The sequence below is a fragment of the Apis mellifera genome, linkage group LG3 (assembly GCF_003254395.2).
Source record: "Apis mellifera strain DH4 linkage group LG3, Amel_HAv3.1, whole genome shotgun sequence".
NCBI lineage: Eukaryota > Metazoa > Arthropoda > Insecta > Hymenoptera > Apidae > Apis > Apis mellifera.
In genome coordinates this window covers 1,695,080-1,714,739 of record NC_037640.1, presented here as the reverse complement: position 1 = coordinate 1,714,739, position 19,660 = coordinate 1,695,080, and the positions used below count along the sequence as shown (strand labels likewise).

At 24.8% G+C, this 19,660-nt stretch overlaps 1 protein-coding gene across 5 annotated transcripts in view; it reads left to right on the top strand.

Moving 5' to 3' along the window:
• The window catches only part of LOC411365 (beta-1,4-N-acetylgalactosaminyltransferase bre-4), a 99,904-nt gene that overhangs the window by 52,385 nt on the left and 27,859 nt on the right, over positions 1–19,660 (top strand). For all 5 annotated transcript variants that reach the window (XM_006557254.2, XM_006557256.3, XM_006557255.3 and 2 more), the window contains one exon: positions 14,805–15,292. In XM_006557254.2, coding sequence (XP_006557317.1) covers positions 15,138–15,292 — 155 coding nt within the window. In that variant the 5' untranslated portion in view covers positions 14,805–15,137. The remainder of the gene's footprint in view (positions 1–14,804; positions 15,293–19,660) is intronic.

Sequence of the window (19,660 nt, the reverse complement as noted above, 5' to 3'; positions counted from 1 at the left end):
GTGCAATAACTTAAATTTGCTTTAATTCACTTTAATTTCGAGATTGAATATGATTCGGTGACTAATAGGAGAAATGAAAGATGTGAATATGGTGTTAAAACTTGAATGGGGAATGATTTTACGTGAAAAAATGTAAATTTAAAGTATCATAAAACTAATTTTTTTTAATATTATTTAAGTTTATATCTCACAATTGTATCTAATATCTTTGTAACTATATATAATACTTTTTATTTACTTAAACCCATAAAATTTTCTCATTTTAGACTTTGTATTCAAATAAAGAACAAGTTAAAAAAATTTCGAAATATAATTATACAAATGAAATTAGCTAATTCCTAATTGAATTAAGGAGAAAATTTCATATTCAGAAAAATGTAGAATAAAATTTTTACTGTTTAAATCTTTGTTTTTCAGATTCAGAGAAGTACACAATTAATTAATAATTTTTCTCGAAAACTAATTTTTTTCGTTTATTTTTATAGAACAATCAATCTACTATCGATATCAGAGAAAATAGAAAATTTTAGTTATACAATTATTCGAATTTTATCCTATATTTTTTATATTTCGATTTGTTTCATAGAATCATTCCATGTATGGGGACCATATTATTTCGCTACACTACAATTCTTACATGATAACGCGTTTATCGACGTGGGTGGTAAAAGCTATTGCAATTAAGAGGAAGTTTAATTAAATAGTGGTTAAATATCCTGTTTGGAAGGCCATGTTTTCCACTCTCTTACATCATAGTTGTCCATGTAACTATATCATTGATGCACGTGATAGGCTTTATCACAGTTCAACTGCACTGGCTGTTATAGGTTAAAGTAATCGAAGTATCTCGAATTAGATTATAATTATAATCAAGAATAGAGTTTATAAATTATTTAATTGTGCAACGAACACCATTTGTACGAATTAAATCTTGTACTTGATCGTTTAAATTATATCATTGAACATTTCTTTTTAAAATATATTTATAAGGGTGTTAATATATATTCATAGAAGTTCGATTATAAAGTCAAAATAAAAACAGTTTTATTTTATTCAATTTAAATTGCTTATATAATTTGATTATGCCAATATTTTTATATGGCTTTGAATCAATTCATTTGTAAAATTGTACATTTTAGGAAAAATATTTTTAATGAAATCTAATTCCAATGTGAACATGAATTTCTTAAGTGTAAATGAAAAATCATCAGACTATTGATCAATCTATGAACAGTGTAATCATGTTTGCTACTTGATATCAATACAAAATATAATATATAACTTGGAAAACTTATCATTAGATCATTAATGTAAAAATATAAAATAAACAGAATATTAAATTATGATAGATATAATTTTTTATGAAACATATTATAAACTATACACATGTATACATATTCATAATTTTTATTGATATCTTTTATTAAATATCTCTATCTCAAATTGCAATTTAAAGAAACAACTCTATGTATTAAATATCTTAATCACTATTTCACTGATGTTTCTTTGCATACTATGTGCATTCTCTACATCCTTAATTTTCCCATAAATGCATAAACACTCTTTCTCATCTTGCATCAGACGTTTACAAGAAATTGCGTGTATTTCTTAAATTAAAATTTTTTATTTCTCTCACTGATATGCAATCCAATTTGTTCTCGTAAATTCGCAAAAAAGGGAGGAGGAGGGGATTAACAGCATAGATACAAAAGATATTCGTTGTAATATCCATTCAATTCTTTTTGAGATTAATATGTTATATTCAATTTTATCGATAAAGGTTCGAATAACGAACCGCTTGTTTACTTCGACGATAATAAAGATTGCGTTACAAATTTGCGTATAACGAATTGTGTGAAATTGCTCGATTATTTGCGGAAACAAAGAGGGAGTGTAGAGAGATTTCCATAATTAGGTAAACCGTATATAAATGATGATTCTGGCAATCGTAACAGGGCTTTAATAATACAAGGCTATAATTACAAATATGTGTTCTTTGACGATATAAATATTTGGATTAATACAATATGGTCAATCCTTTGTATCGTTCATTCGTTTAATTACTTTTTTTTTTCTTTTTTTTTTTTGATGGATTTTTATAATGTCGCTTTATACATATAAATGTATATTGCAAAATTCGTCGTTAATAATAATAATAAAAGAATAGTAAAAAAAAAAGTCATCAGAGAAAAGCTTGGTGATAAATCTTGGTTTTCATTGATTTCCTTTTTTTTCTTTTTTTGTGCCATCTAAAGTAGTTGAAAAGGGGTGCTTTAATATATCAAAGTTAAAAAGATGAAACAAAAAGTGAACAAGTCTCGAGATACAACCATTTTAATTATAAGTATGCAGGGAAATAACGCGACAAGTCCAACTTGAAGACTTGTTCTCTTATAAAAATGTAAAAAACTACTAAATTTTTCCGTGATCTTAAATACAATAATTAAAATATAAAATTATAATGTATCAAAGTTAACATAATTTTTTTTTTTTTAATATGTAAGTTAATTAAATTTTTTTTTTCAGAATTTTTTATAATAATGTAAACGTACGAAAGTCACGCCAAAATTTTAAAATCCGAGTAATGCTATTTAATAGTTTAGAAAAAACTGAATTAAAAAAATTAGAATTAATTTAAAAAAGTTAGTTTTTTAGATTTAACGAAATTTTTTAGATTTTATGCTAAAATGAGAAAAAGTATTATAAATGTGATTCTTTTTTTTATTCGTTTATTTATATAATATTTATATAATATTATCATTACATAAATTTATATAATATATAATTATTTATATAACATGAGATATTTTGATATTTACTTGTTAGCGAACAACTTATATTTACTTTTTTGTTGTTTATACTTTCTCTAAATGAAGTGGTTGTAGAGAAATATTTTTCCTAGGAAATATTCCGGCCTCTTTAATTTAAATCGTTCGCATTTCTAGAAACTTCTTTTGAAGTATCTTAAATCAATAGAAATAAATGATACGTTTGTTTTAATATTTTTAAAATATGAAAAGTTGGACAAATTTACAATTTGTAATACTAAGAATGCAATAAAAAATAATATTCAATAAAAATAAAATAAATATTCTTTAATATATTATAATTATAGTCGTATTATTTTTGACAGATATTATTCATTTTTGTAGGAGAAAACGATTGAAAAAAAAATAAAAAATTTTCTATTCTATTTCTGTTTACAGAATCATTTTCCAATTTAATTTTAAAAAAAATTAATAAATAGTTAGACAAACTCGAGCGAGAATAAGAGATAAGAGATTTAATTTAATAGATTCTTATATATAGAAAGATAAAATATAAGAAATGCTTTACGTCATAAAAGATGGTTAAAAAAAGTCTCATTTAAATTCATGAGAAGCTAAAATATCGACAGATTGAGATTACCTTAAATGTAAAAAAAGATTTCGACGAAAATATTAGGTTATACTATATTTATACTATTATATATATATGCTATATTATTTATATATTATACTACATAAAATTGTCAATATTATTTAAACAAATACATTGTCATTAGACAAATTGATCTAATTTTTTATTTTTTATTATTCTTCACATATTTTTTCAATTAACGTTTACACTAATTAAATTACATAAATTGAAGTAAAATATTGATTTAAACTTTATTCATGAAACAATTATCGAATATCGATGAAAATCAAACAAAATAAATAAACAAAAAACTAAAAAGAAAGAATAGCATTATATTTCTATGAAATTATTAATAATTAATCGAGAAATTATTCAATATAATCACATACAGTTATATTTAATAATTTTTCCACCATTTACACTCAAAAAAAAAAATAAAATATCTCACAAAAGCATTGAATTTTTCTAAAAATCTCTCCAATTTTAAGCTAAATCTACTAATATCTTTTAATCGATTGAAAATTATTTAAAAAAAAAAAGAAACTACATAACTTCGATACAATTAACAATACATGATGCAGAAACACGAAATAAAGTGATAAATACAATTACGTCCAGATGAACGAGCTCACGTTCCGTCGATTTTCGTGGACAGGCTATATACTATAAAGCGATGGAAAATAAAGTTCGAGCCATAAAACGACCGGTGTACTTTACAATCTCTTTGATAGCATTTCCCTTTTGTCTCCCTTGTCTGCCTCCCGATGGAACCGTACAAAATACGGTATATATACACACCTATCGGCACACGTATGTTTCCGCTTGTTTCTGATGCACGCCTATATACGTATCTATCGCTTTTGATCCTTGCACACTGTACACACACACACACACGCGTGCACAGCATTTTCACATCACAGGAGAGATGTATATCGTGGAAAGAAGTCTCGTGGAACTGTATAGATTGAAACCCTTGCAAACCGTTGCGTCCTTCGGATGTTTATCGAGTTATCGGAAGTTTAGAAATGCGGTTTCTGGCTATCGTTCGCCAGATACGGCGTCGACTTCCTCCTTGATGGACCGGATCAATCATGGAGATATCCAGGCCAGCCGAAGGGGGAATGGGGAGGATTTTGCGATCAATGGAAATCTCTCTTCTCTTTCCCCCGCTTCGCTTTCTCGAGATTATTAACACGATATATTCGTGAACAAATTCTTTTTTCTTTTGTTAATAACATTTGACGAGTATGATTGAATGTAAAAATTTTGTACGTTTAAGAATACTTTATAAGAGTCTAGATCAAAGTTGATTAGTTGGATTATGATTTAAACTGTCTGTCGATCTGGAATATATATATATATATTTTGTAAATGGGGAAATGTGATTCTATTTGCAAAGGGGAACGATCGTTATCGGCAGCCATCAACGACGTATATGTATAATAAGCGAGCAAATACGCATCCAATTAATTGGCTCGGAATCCGCAAGCTTGTGCTGTAAAGAGGAAGTAATTAAGTATCGTTCCACGATACCACTACCACGGTTAGATAGAAAGTAATTTTTCTGGATGTAAATACGAGGTTATATAATGATTTTTGATAAATTAAATTTTAACCCAATAAATCTTATTTTTTCTATAAAATTAATTTCGAAATTATTTACATGTTATTCGTAGGAATGGAATTTCTTTTAATAATTATGAGTTTTCTTAATCGTTTGTATATTGAAATATTTTCTTTTCTAATAATGCTTAATAAATTTGAATATATAAATCTTTTAGAGTGATCAACAAAGTTTTGGTATTTTTTTTTTTTGGAACGATATATATAATTTTAAAAATTTTGAAAAACATGAAGTTTGAAGGAAAATTTCAATCCTATTTTCCTTATCATTTTTAGCTTCCAATTAATTAAGCAATTTTGAAATTTGGATTCCTTTTTAATATTTAATTGAGTTAATAAAGGAATAATTCAGCTTAAACATAGATTCTTATTTCTCTTTTTTAATGCAAAATTATGTAAACACTGTTACATTTTATATGCGGTTAAAATGGATACTTTTTTTTACAAAATCGAGCAAAGTGGAATATTTTTGAAAGATACTGTAACTATCGATTGTTGTACACAGAGGAGGATCCATGTTACATCGAACAAACTTGATCGTATTTCGCAATCTCCATATAACAGGAAAACCGATACGCCTAACATGCCCGTAATAAGTCCGTGTTTCATTGTAAAGGGAACAAGACGTATAACATTGGAAGTTAACCAACTTCCTTTTCCTAAAAAGATATCTTCGTGCAATCTGACATGTTTGGCTAAAGTTTGTTTTAAAAAATTTTTTGTTTTCCTTTTCTCTTTTGAACCTGTTAATAACATTTGACGATTAAATATATAAAAATTTATGGTAAGAAAAATTTTGTACATTTAAAAATACTCTATAACCAAATAATCTAGATTGAAAAGTTGATTAGTTGGATTATGATTTAAATTCATTCATTTTAATAATTTTTAACAGAAACTTTTGGAATTTTTGAAACTTTGTTGAAAATTCAACTTTGTACCTTTCTTTGATGAATATCGAATTAAAGACAAAATGTTGTCATTTTTCTTGTTGTTTGTTATTTGCTTATAATAATTTTTATATCTGAGCAAGATACTTTTGATTCAAAATAGAAACAGAGAGGAAACAGTGTAAATAAATGCACAAGGGTTGTTTCTTCCTTCTACGTATCGAACGTGAACGATTCATCCTTCCTCAATGTTTCATGCATACAGGGTGTCGCTGAATTTACGAGAATACGAGGCAAGATAGTAAATTTTATATAGAAAAATAATTTAAAAAAAAAAAAAAAAGAATATTTTTTTCATTTAAGATTCTTTCAAGTAAATCAAGTTTGAAAAATTTTCAAATATAATTTCTTGATTAGATTCGAATATATTGCTCATGTTTTTAATTCAAAAAAAATTGTTCTGTATTTTTTGCTTATTTTCACACGTGGAATTACCTTCTATTGATCATCAATATCTGATTAAGAATTAAGAAAATTAACAAATTAACAAATGTATTTCTTGAATTTAATTTATTCGAAAATTAACCTATATTTAAATTAAATTAAAAAAATGTTATTTTTTTTTTATGAATGTAGAATTATTTGCACACAGAATTCTTCTTCGTTTCTATTTAGCATAAAGTTCTTCGAAACACAGATAAAAATTGTTGCACACGATACGATAAGAAAATAAAGATAATAGTAAAGATGCAAAATAATAGTGGATATAAGATTGCAAATTTGTTATTTCTTTCCTTCGAAGACCTTAACCTTAACCTTTCAACAACAACGAAAAATTATTGAATAATCTGCTTGAACTGTATTTAATCGTCTTATCGAATATTTTATTAAATATCATTTATCTTTCAATTTCAATTTTAAGTGTAAAATTAAAAGTAGAGTTAGAGTTAAAATAAAAAAGGTAAATAATTAAACTTAAAAAAAAGAAATTCCTTTTTTATCTAAAAACGTTGTTACTGCAAATACATTATCATGCTTCAGTCTCGAGCCTCTGTATACACATCAATAACGATAACAACGATTTTTTTTAGCTAAAAAAGGAATTCCTATATTTAACCACTCTCCTTACTTTTTTTTGATTCACCATCAGCAAAGCTAATTTTCGATCCCATTGCTAAAATTGAAATCGAACGATTTCTAATTCGAACTTGATATTAAATTACATGATTTAAGTTAAAAAAAAAAACTCTTTCAAAAATATATCGAATCCTTCTTGCAAATCGTTCAAATTTTAGAAGAAAAAAAATAGAAAATTTGTTTGCAGTTTAACGATTCGATATCTTCGAGTATTATTTTCGACTAATCTCATTACTTTCTCGACGCACTGTGTAAAGGATGAACACGATAATACACTATCGAGAAGTTTTCTTGGGAAGAGTCGACGATGATATCCTCTTTGAGTATGCCGCCCACGCAATGCAATCCGTGCACCGACGAGAAAATCGATACGTGGCCACGCGGTGGAAATTATTCGAAGCGGCAGAGAAAATTTCAAATGCATTTTCCAAGAGAATTCCACACCGATGCGTGTGCTCCGCTTTCTTTTTTTTTTTTTTTTTTTTTTTTTTTTTTTTTTTTTTTTTTTTTTTTTTAAGGGAAATAACGTCACAGCTTTCCAACCGCAATATCCAAGGTGTTTCAAGGATTCGACTTTGTTTTAATTTTTCGAGCGCTTTCGACCGTGCTCTGAATCTTGATGACGCGTTTTTTCGGAGTTTTTAATGTTTTTATCTCGCCGGCAATTTCTGATCCGCATTCGGCCGTATTAAAAGTGCTTTAATTTGATGCAAAATATCTAATTTCAATTTCGATCGACGAGGTCACAAAAATCTTTATTTTTACGTATTTGTTCGTGAAGATATTCAGAATTTTTAATATCTCGTCGATTTCTAATTTTATAAAAATATAATGTAATTTTCGTTCGTTTGAGATTAAAATAAAAGAAGAAATAATATACTTCGAATAGAAAGATAAATTTATTTGAAATAAATTCCAAGATTTTATCATTTTTGAATAATAACGAAAAATAGATGATAGATTATAGAATAAATTAATATACTTCTTTTTCTTGTATAAGGAACAAAGGACAAAGAAATGTAAAAATTAAAAAATACGAAAATTCCGAGAACGAGAAAACATCTTTGTATTCGTTTAATGAAACGAAATAATAAAATATTTAAATATCGAATATTAAAATAGGATTTGACATTCAAAGGAAAACACAAGAGATAATACAAATAAGAAAAATGACTCTCTAAAATCCATCGTCTTTTTCCAACGAAATAATCAAATAACAAATATTTAAACGATATAACGTATCAAATACACTTTATTATTCGTATATTAAAAAAAAATTGAAACGAAAAAGTTTTATTGAAATAATTATTCGACAACGTATTGTTTCGGATAAATCCTATAATATCTCTGTATTAACCGGCTTCACCGGGAATGCAACAAACGTAACGTTATTTCGATAAGATCTATGTTAATCCGATCGATTTAATCTAATTTGTTTGACACGCGAGCAAAGAGAGGCGCATGAGAATTCGTAGGGACTCGGTTACTCGCTGTATTGCGATAACCATTGTAATTGTAGATTTTACACACTGAATTGCACCGAGCGGCGATGCATCGCGATTCATTCACGCTGTTAGTCACGCTAAACACCGTTCATTCTTTGTTTATGTTATATTGCTGGTGTATGACCAGCGATCGGACCTGAAGGTCTTTCAAACGGCATTATTTCGGATTAACGCGCCATTTTATTCAATATAATCTTATTCACGTGGGGGCGCTTGTGCGACATTATTCGATTATTGGAACAACGTGTTGTTTGTTTTATATATATGGAAATAATTGGTTATTTCTGATAATTTTCGAATATTATATCATTTCATGATTATCATACGATAATTTAAAACGCAGTAATTTTCGAATATGCTACCTTCATAAATATCCACGGTTAATATCGTAATGGATTTTCATAAATTTTCATAAATGGATTTGTAAAGGAGAAGTAATATTATCTTATTGTTTTTTGAATTATTTTTTCTTTTTTTTTTTTTTTTGGTAAATTTGAAATAAAAGAATGACGAAGTAATTCGTGACCGATGTTCGAATTCAAAAGAAATGTGTATTTGAAAATACGTGTTATTCGAAATATTTCTTTAATTTCTGATTTTAAACTTTCTATCGAAAAATATTGTGAATATAAAAAATTATGTAGAATTAAACATTTTCTTTTTGCTAATATTTTAGAAACAAAAATTACGTTTGTATTAATATTAATTCGAATTTGATAAACTTTCCAAATGAAGTTTAACTTAAGTCAAGGAAACAATGCTGTAAAATTATCCGATATAATTATATTTCGTTTCTAACTCTTATTTATTACATTGTATTAAGAAAATCACGTAATTGTTCACACATACACTCTGCTTGTTATGAAGACATTGTAAACCGATGGTAATCGCGAAAGGCTGCTAACTACCAACTTAACCTAACTTCGGCAAACAGTAGCTACACTAGCGTGCGTGGGTAAACTATGTATTTGAATTCAAAGTCAGGGGCAAAGTTTATAGAGAATACAGTTGGCGGTGATCGCGTTGCACATTTGATTATTTCAATTAAGACTTACCGAATCCTATTCTCTGATCTTTGCGTACGAACAAATTCGTTTAGCACTAGAAATCATTGAGCTTTATGGCGGGAAAATGGATTTTTGAAATGTATCGTGTCATACGGTGCAATAATTTTAAGGTTAAGATTTATTTGAAATTTGTGATAATATTAATTATATCACGAAATCGTTATTTATTAATTGGTACTTAAGAAAAAAATAATTTTTTTTGTTTTTACATTTTTATGCTCGTTTAGATTTAACGTAATGTTAATGATCATTAGTAATTAATTGAATCGAGTATTTTAAATTAACGTGAAATTATAGTAGCATTTCATTTTCAAGTCGATTGGATACTTATACCAGTATGATTCATATATTGAAGTGCTATTACATGTAGTATTACATTTTCAATATTTAAAAAATAAAAAAAGAGAAAATAGAACATAATTATCTTCGAAGCATAGCATTTCAATAAAAAAAAAGAACATATTTTATTTATATCGAACGTGAATGTAAATAATAAATAATTTGCTCGTGATTTAGCGTGTAAATAAAATAGAAACATTATACAAATATTTGCTTGAAATTGAAATATTTTTAATATTTTAATGTTTTAATCTAAATTTCAAATTTTCCCTTATGAAAAAATAATTCATAAAAGCACTTTTTCAACATTAATACATAGATGAGAGTTTATTAACAATTCTTGAAATTTTCCATTCCAATCCCCAGTTTGTTAATTTTCATATGCGCTATCTAACATGTCGCCATCGAATATTCATTATTACATGGAATATGTACGTAACATTGACCTTTATCATCACGCGCGATACTGCAATGATGCCTTTCAAATTCAGGCTTATCGTTGTATATTTATGTATCAATGACTTTCAATTTTTTTAACTATATTTCATATATATATATATATATATATATATAATAAACTTTTTGATAAATATATATATATATATATACATTTCAAATTCAGGCTTATCGTTTCCTGTGTATTTATGTATCAATGATTTTCAATTTTTTTTAACTATATCTTATATATATATATATCAAAAAGTTTATTATATTTATTTTATCGATAAAAATATACATTTTTTTTTCTTATCAAGGAAAAAATATTTTTCTATTTTTAAGCAAAACTGGTAATAAAATAACTACTTCTTTTTTTTATACTGTACAGGATTGTTGACATATTAAATGGAATAGCTTCCGAAAAATCGATTCTCGAGATCAAAACAAACACAAAAATTGATATACAAAAATATCAGTTGAAACTTGTGTTTTAAATTATAAGCAATTTAATTAGAAGAAACGAGATTGAGGTAGAATAAAATATATTAAATGGGGACAAAAGTCTATCTGTGTCTTTTTTCATCTAGTACAAATTTAAATTATAATAAATAAGTTTTAACCAATACTTTTCTATATCAATTTTTATGGTTATTTTGACTTCTAAAGATTTCCATATATTAACATCCTGTATATAATGTATTAAATTACATTTAATAATATACGAAGATTTTTTTTTAAAAATCTTTTTAAAATTTAATTTATTTATCATATTTTGAAATAAAAGAATATAGAAACCTTTTATTGTTACCTTTTAAATAATTCATATTAAATGTACTTATAAAAAATATCGAGAATAAAATTATTTAAATTATTTTGATGCTTTAATAATATTAAAAAATGTTTTAAATAAAAGTTGTATGATTTCGAAAGGTGCATATTTTAATATTATTTTTAGTTTTTTGATAGATCGTAATTTTTCATACATTAATCATTTTCTAAAAAATAATTATTTTTTAAAGAAGCATTAAATTCATGGAAAATCACTAATATAGAAGATATTTTAATTTGAATTTTGTAATGTATTTCTCAAAATAATTTTTTAGAAATAAGAAATGCATACGAAACAATACTCATCAATTCATACTTTCTCTGTATTTCATTTTATGAAATTTAAATATCTCTTAAATAAATAATTTTTTATATATATATGCGAATTAATATTCTTTTACAGAGAATATCGAGTTGCATCGATTAATGCAAAAAAATATACGATTCCATTTAAAAATTGATTTTCACATAATTCGTTACTCTTATTCACGTACAAAAAATTTAATATAATATCGAAATATATGCTCAAACTTTTAACTTTCAACTTTTAACTTTTGAATATTTTTTAATGTCATTAAAAACAATCGAGATATTTCAGATAATTATTTTATTTATTCTGTGTAGATTAAACTTCCACGACTTTTTCTTTCAATCGAATTTTTCTATTTTATTCTATTTTATGAAAAAACTTGTTGAATTTTTCTACATTTGATTAAATTTACTTTTGGAATCGTATTTTTCATCAGAATGTGAATTTATCTTGTCGATAGAAATTTTCAATAAACATACATTTATTAATTAGATATAACCATATATGTACAATATTGCGTGCAATAAATGAATTTATTATTTTCAAGTAATATGTTTAGTAATAACGTTGGATTTTATTTTATATTAAAAATTATTTTCTTTAGTTTTTTCCATCGTACATTATTTTTCATATTATCTAGAAGATAAAAATAGAAAGATTTAGTTTAAATTGAAATATATAATCATAGAAATAATTAGTTTTTTTATCAGTTTTAACTATCAAAAGATCAAAATGCTTCGAAGAATATCATTGCCGAAAAGATATTAGAATAAATGAAGAATTTCGTGTGTTTCTTATTTGAAAAATTATGAAGATCTCACATTTATTGTACATAGTTTTCACTATACCTAATCATATTTTTTAATTATTATACTTTTTATTACAAACTTTATTTATTTAAATTAGATTACACAAGATCTCACATTTATTGTACATAGTTTTTAGTACTATACCTAATCATATTTTTTAATTATTATTATATTTTTATTACAAACTTTATTTATTTAAATTAGATTACACAATCTCTTTATTTTAAATGAAACATATTTTACAAGTAAATTGATTTTTCATTTATTTTGTCGAAAAGATGAATATTCCATGATATTTTGGATTAAAACTGACAAACTTTGCTAAATATAGGGAAACATATTTAGGAAATTCTGTAAAGTATTTTATTAATACACGAGAGGACGATTTATCTTCGTTCTCGAGTTATGGAAAGTGCAATGATATGAACTACGTACGAGTAATCAAATATATTCAAACTCAATTTTTAATAATAATTATTTATTTGAATATATATATATATATCACGTTGATGTATTCGAATTATTTATAGCAATAATCTTGTGTCTTTGAAAATATGAGTGCTTCCATTAATTGCATTCAATGAATATTAGATAAAATTAAATAAGATTAAATCATCGTTAAAATATTAATCGTGGTAATGATAAGACTAACTTTTCTTATTTCTTGTTATCAGTTGCTGATGTGCATCTGGTTTTCTGATATAAATATGAACAATCCTCTTGACTTAACAACTACATTTATCGATACAATAGAATCTCAATTATCGAAATTACAGAGAGACAAATGTGTTTAAATAATAGAATTTTCAAATAACAGAACAAGAATTTTCTTTGCGTTAAATTTTATGATGATTTTAAATGAAATGATACGAAGAAACAATTTTACATCTCATATCTTTTTAACTGCAAAGTTACATGCATCATTCAGTAATTGAATTTTTAATAAATTTTTTGATGTTCCTTTTTTTTTTATGCTTTAAATCGAGAATTACGAATGTTTCAAATTGAGAAGATGTCTCTTTATTTTTATCAACAATGTAGTTCATTCATACATTGTAGTTTTGTTTAAAATATTTTGAAGACTTTTATAGATAAATGTTGTTTCTCTCTTATTATAAATTCAAATCAGTATTACAGCAGTTATATTATTTCAATTTGAGCAAAATAATACAATTTATAAATAAATTGTATTTTTTTATTTTTTTGAATTTTAATATTAATCATTGATTTTCAATATTATATATATCTTTGATAAATTTGTAATTCTTATAACAATTTTATTATAACATTTTATTTCAATAATAATAAATCCATTTTGAATTATTATAGTTTTGTAAATAATTAGAATATAAATATATATCAATTATTGTTATTGATTATGAAAGAACATTTACTACTACTTATTATTCCTATATTAATATGAATAAAAAAACTTAAAATATAATTAAATAAATGCAAGCATTGAAACAAATTTAAATATAGTATAAAAAATTTCAAATTCACATGGTTCTTATATTTTTATATATGCGCAAAATCAAGATAAAAAACTTAAATTAAATGTTAAATGCCAACAGTTGAAATAATAATTTTCTCTAATACAATCCAATGCAAAAATTGCAACAAAGTTTTTCCTTCGCATAACACTTGATTTAATAAACTTGTAATTCTTATTATATCACGAATGTTTATTTTTGTTGACAGTTTTCTTTGGTTTTAATTCTACGTTTCGCTTAACGCGATTTCATGATAAAAATTAAACGGGATTGAACAAAAGGGATTGAATGTAGTATGGCAACATATTGTAAAGATAATAGAACATTGAGATAATAGAGAATAACGAATATTCTGATAATCGCGGTTCTATTGTATATGCGTCTATTTCTAGACTACAAAAACTCGAGAATCAATCCAAAGTTTCCATTTTTCATTCAGAAAATGATTTTTCAAATATATTTGTCAGTTTTGACGTCACGTAGAATAGAATTCTAGATTCACCATATAGAATAGACTCAAATTTTTATAAATACAATAGGAAGATTAAATGAAACCACAGTTTCCTATTATTATTGCCACTCATTGTTGGGATAATACATAAATATCTACAGTCTTGTGATTTATAATCAGAAATAAAAAAAAAAGTGCATGTTATTTCATAAAATTTATATGAAAATAAAAAAAAATTTGTTTTTCATATAAAAATAAATTACTAACAAGTTCTTCCATTTCCTCTCGTCATTGCTTATTCCGTTCTTCTTTTTCTGCGAAGTTTCTGACCTCTGGCGTCACTTTCCATTACTAAATATTTTATCAGGACAATCTTTTATCATCACAACAATCCTTGTTCTTCAAAAATATTCATCGAATTTATCATAACTAACTAAATCATAATAATTCTTTTTCTCGACGTTCTTCCATTTTAATTGTAAAAATAGAAAAATGATTTTTTCCTTATTTTCCAGGATATCTAAGGTGTCGTTACGCTGAGAGCACCGCTGCCGGAGGGTAATGCGCTTGGCGAGCGGAAGCGAGAAGCTCCGGGCGGCCTTTACTTTCCTCGGCCCTTGGTCCAGCCCCGCCGGCCGTTTCCACTCGTTCGCCGAATCGTCCGCTGATCGGAACGAAAGAGAACGGAGGCAGCACGGTGCGTCCTTCTTGATTCGAAAGGAGAAGTCGTGGAAGAACAGCGGAGCAACTGTTGCAACGATAACAACAGCGGCCAGCAGGGAGCGCCTCGTCCGGTACGGCACTCATCTAACGGCGACAGGAGGGAGTTATGGTGTCTCGCACATGCGATGACTGTGGCCGCAGCCGTGGCACTGTGGCATCGTGCCCACCTTTACAAGGCGATCGCCTGCGTCGTCCTCGCTCTTATTGCCATTCAGTATTTACTTAGTGGCGTGATCGATCGCCGTTCCATAGAGACGATTTTCACCATTAATGCCACCAGGTACGTAGCACACAGTTCTCGCGATGATTACTTTTTCTTCTGCTACTCATTTCGATCTCGATTGGTCGAAAAGTTATCTATGATAGATAGATTGATAAATGAAATTATTGGTACGGTAAAAACCGGTTAGATTTAAGTTTTTGGGCAGTCAAAATTAAAGTTGATGATGATTATTCGGAGAATTAAATATTCTTTCTAGATTTTCTAGATTCTATTCATTAGAAAATGAAAGAGAAAAATATGTCTTATAAATGAGATAGAATAAAATTTTGAAACAAGTTTGGAAGATTGATTTTAAAAAGTAAAATAAAAATTTAAAAATCGAGTCTCTAAAAATTATGTACGTGTATTAATGTTTTATAAATTTCTTTTTAACGAGATATAATTATATGAAATAGATTTTTAAATTTTGTAACAAGATGGAACAAGAAATTTTATTATAAAATATTCAGGTTTTAATGTTCTATTTTATCATAAAAATTATTTTCAGAAATTATTTTTAAAAGAAAGAATGTGAAAGAATGTGAAATTTTGAGATTTCAAGCCCTCAAAGATTTTATACTGAAAAAAAAAAGTAACTTCATATACATATATATAATCCATTATGTTCTATGCATATTTTTTCATTAAAATTTTTGGGTTTAATAAAAGTTAAAAGATAAATTTGGTAAAAGGAATTTACTAATATACTATATTAGTATTTATACTATACTATTATAGTATATTATATATATATATAAATACTTATAGTATTTATACTATACTAGAATTTACTAATATTATATCTATTAGTATTATGATATATACTATGAAATATTTATGAAATGATATTTGAAATAATATTTCAGATATTATTATATAATGTCACTTCAAAAAATAAATTCTTCTCTATTCAAATAATTATTCAAACAAAATTTGAATGTTACTTCTTATTTGGTATATTAATCTTTAATAAATATTATTTAAGTAATGATTATTTTAATATTTACTTTATTTGAATATTATAATTAATTAACTTTTGAATATAAGAAATTTTAGATAAAAGAAATAATGTATTTAGATATAGAAATACAAAAGATTATTGTATTGTGAAAATAAAAATTTCATATGAAAAAAAAAAGGAAAGAATTTCATCATATAGAAATAAAATAAAGTAATAAATATTAAAATAATTTATCTTTTTAAATATATTAATATTCAATTATTTAAGATACAAAATGAAACAGTAAAGAGTAAAATAAAATTTTTATTTGAATAAAAATTCCATAATTCTTTTTACTAATATAAATAACTATTAAAAAATAAAATCAATCACTAATAATCAAATAATTCTTTATAAATATAATTTCGGAGCATGAAAATTTTCCTTTCGCGTAGAATATATTATCAAAATTATAGGAAAAGTTATATCCAGTTGAAAATCGTGTTGAATTACCATGATTTCGGATGCAAGCAACCAACTTCATTTCGCTAACATTCAAGCAAATTCTCGAGAAAATTTCCACCATTTCATTCAGTCTAAACGTATAATATATTTGAAACGTACGTGATCTCGTTATTTCGTTGTGTGATCATTTGGATTGTCCGTTTTGAGAAAGAGGCTGACTAACGATTTCTTTAACGATTTCTTTATTCTTCAAAATGATCATTTCACGGATTTCACTCGACATCGCAAAATTTAAGATAATTAAACAATGAATATGAGAGAAAAGAAGAAGGAAAAAAATTTGGAATAATAGGGTGGGTACGTAACTGTTGAAAGAGAAGTCTCAGAAGATTCATCTATTTTTAGGTTATGAAATACGATATGTCCTTTGAAAAAGCAGTATCGCTTTGAACTTTTTCGTGTAAAATATGTTCGACCGTTTGTTCGAATCGACGTGCTGCGCCAGCGTGTAGAAAATTGTAGAAAATAACTAAAATGAAATAAAGAGAGGTAAAGTATCTTTTGTCGAGTTGGCATTTATGAGTTTCTTTTATTGAACAAATGCTAATTAGTCTTAGACAATAGTGTCAACGGGAATCAATATTAGTGTTGAATATAATTCAAACAATAGTTTGGAATAGTTATTAAATAGAAAATTTTTTGAATCTCGTTAAAATGTAAATATAGATAATATTCGAGTATTTACTTTACATAATGCATATTAAATATATTTATGGAATTGAAATAATAATTTTTTAACTGTATTATTAAAAATAATTATTTAAAATACTTTATTTGTGAATTTTATATATCTAAATTTGCATTGATTATTTTCAATATTATTTTTGTGGTTATTATTTAACAAGGAAAATAAATAAAAAATATATAATTAACAAAAAATAAAAATATTATTTATTTATTTGAAGAATAAATATCTGATATTTATTAATTAATGAAACTCTAATTAATGAAACTAATCTCTAACGCTATAACATGTAAATATAAATTTTTAAATATAAAAAAGATATAAATTTTAATAAATCATATCAAATTTATAATTAAAAACTTTATAATTGAAATATTTATAATATATTATAAAATTAAATAAATCGTATTAGAAATAATATATTATAGCATATAAACAAATTATTATTTCAAATTAATCATTTAAAGAAATATTTCTCTATAAATATTTTTATTTCTTATTTCAATTACTGTTACCCAAAACTAATTAATATAATAATAACTAATTAATTAGATCATTAGATCATAGAAATATTTGAATATTATATCTTACAGGAAAATTTAATTGTCTTTAAGAAAATAAAATCAATTTTTAAATTTTTTATATCTTTTCAAATATAAATATTCTATAATTATTAAAAGTTCTATAAATAATATTAAAATTCAAAGATTTATTGAATTTCCTCAATTTATAAAGAATACAATATACGTACTAATATAAATAGTAACATAGATAATAGATAATATATAGAATATACAACATAGATAATAATAATAATAAGAGAATAAACACACAGTATATATAATAGTTTACCAAAATATTTAGATAATTATCTTATAAGAATACCTATTTAATAAGGAAAATAAATGAAAAAATATATAATAAATAGAAAATTCTTATTTTTAAAATGTGTATATAAAACATAATGGTTTATAAAGTGGTTATATATGGTTTATAAAGAAGAATAATCAATTTTTTTCAGAGTAAAATATCCTGAGAGACTGAAATTTACTCTCAAAATTTCAGTACTTTCATGTTTTAAATATGATTTTACCTGAGAGTAATTTTTACAACAGGGCAGTAAAATAAATTTTATAATTTAAAAATTTTAAATTTTGTATTATTATAAAATTTTAAAAAACGAAAAAAAATTTTAAATTTTAAAGATCCACTTCTTCTCTCGGAGTGATATCGCATTAAAAAAGATTTGCATATACAGGATAATTCGTAAATGCATAATTCAGAGGATGAATCTACAGGTTGAAATAAATTGAAAATATGTATCTTATATATCTTATTCGAGATATTCTCGATCTTGCACTACTATATTTACTGTCCTTGTATATTATATTTATGATGTTTCTCATATTTTGTTGGTTTAATCTAAACAAAGAAAAAAACAAAAACTTTAAAAATTTGCTTCTATTCCTGGAAAATTGACTCGATTTTATACATTAAATTAAATGTTTTGCTATAGACGAAAAAAAATGATGACGGAAATGGTAAAAAAAATTAAATAAAAGAATAAAAAAGTAAAAATTGTAACGCGTTTAACGGAACTGTTCTTTTCAAGGCATTTTTATATGCAATTTACCGACAGCCGGTAACGGTTAATTTCAAATTTCGTCAACGGCGCGTGACAACAATTTGTTATGCTCGCGGTTCGTTTGTTCCTTGCATTATAACAGTGTTTCCCAATGTTTTTGGATTAACAATACATTTTACAAAATTATAGAATAGAATTTCGATAATTGTCATATATATGAATTATTGAATTATAATATTTATACGATATACGAGAATAAAAAAAATAATATAAAAAAAAAATTATATGATTAATTATATGACATAATAATACTATTTTTTTTTTTTTTAGTAAAAATTACATATACTTAATAAAACTTTCTAGTTTATTTTCTTTGTGAAATAAAATTTATTTCAATAATAGTGGTTATGAAGATTATATTATTATTATTTGTTTTGGAAGCATTATATTATTTGTTTTGGAAGCAAGATTTATTATTAAATGATTTAAGATTCAAAAAGAAAAATAATATTGAAGAAAATACATTAATTTAGTTTTTAATAAAAATTTGAAATCCATAGATTAGATAATATTGTTCTTTTTTTTATTTATTATTGTATGTCTGAAATTTTCTATAAAAAAATATATTCATTTTATTTTATTTTGTCTTAA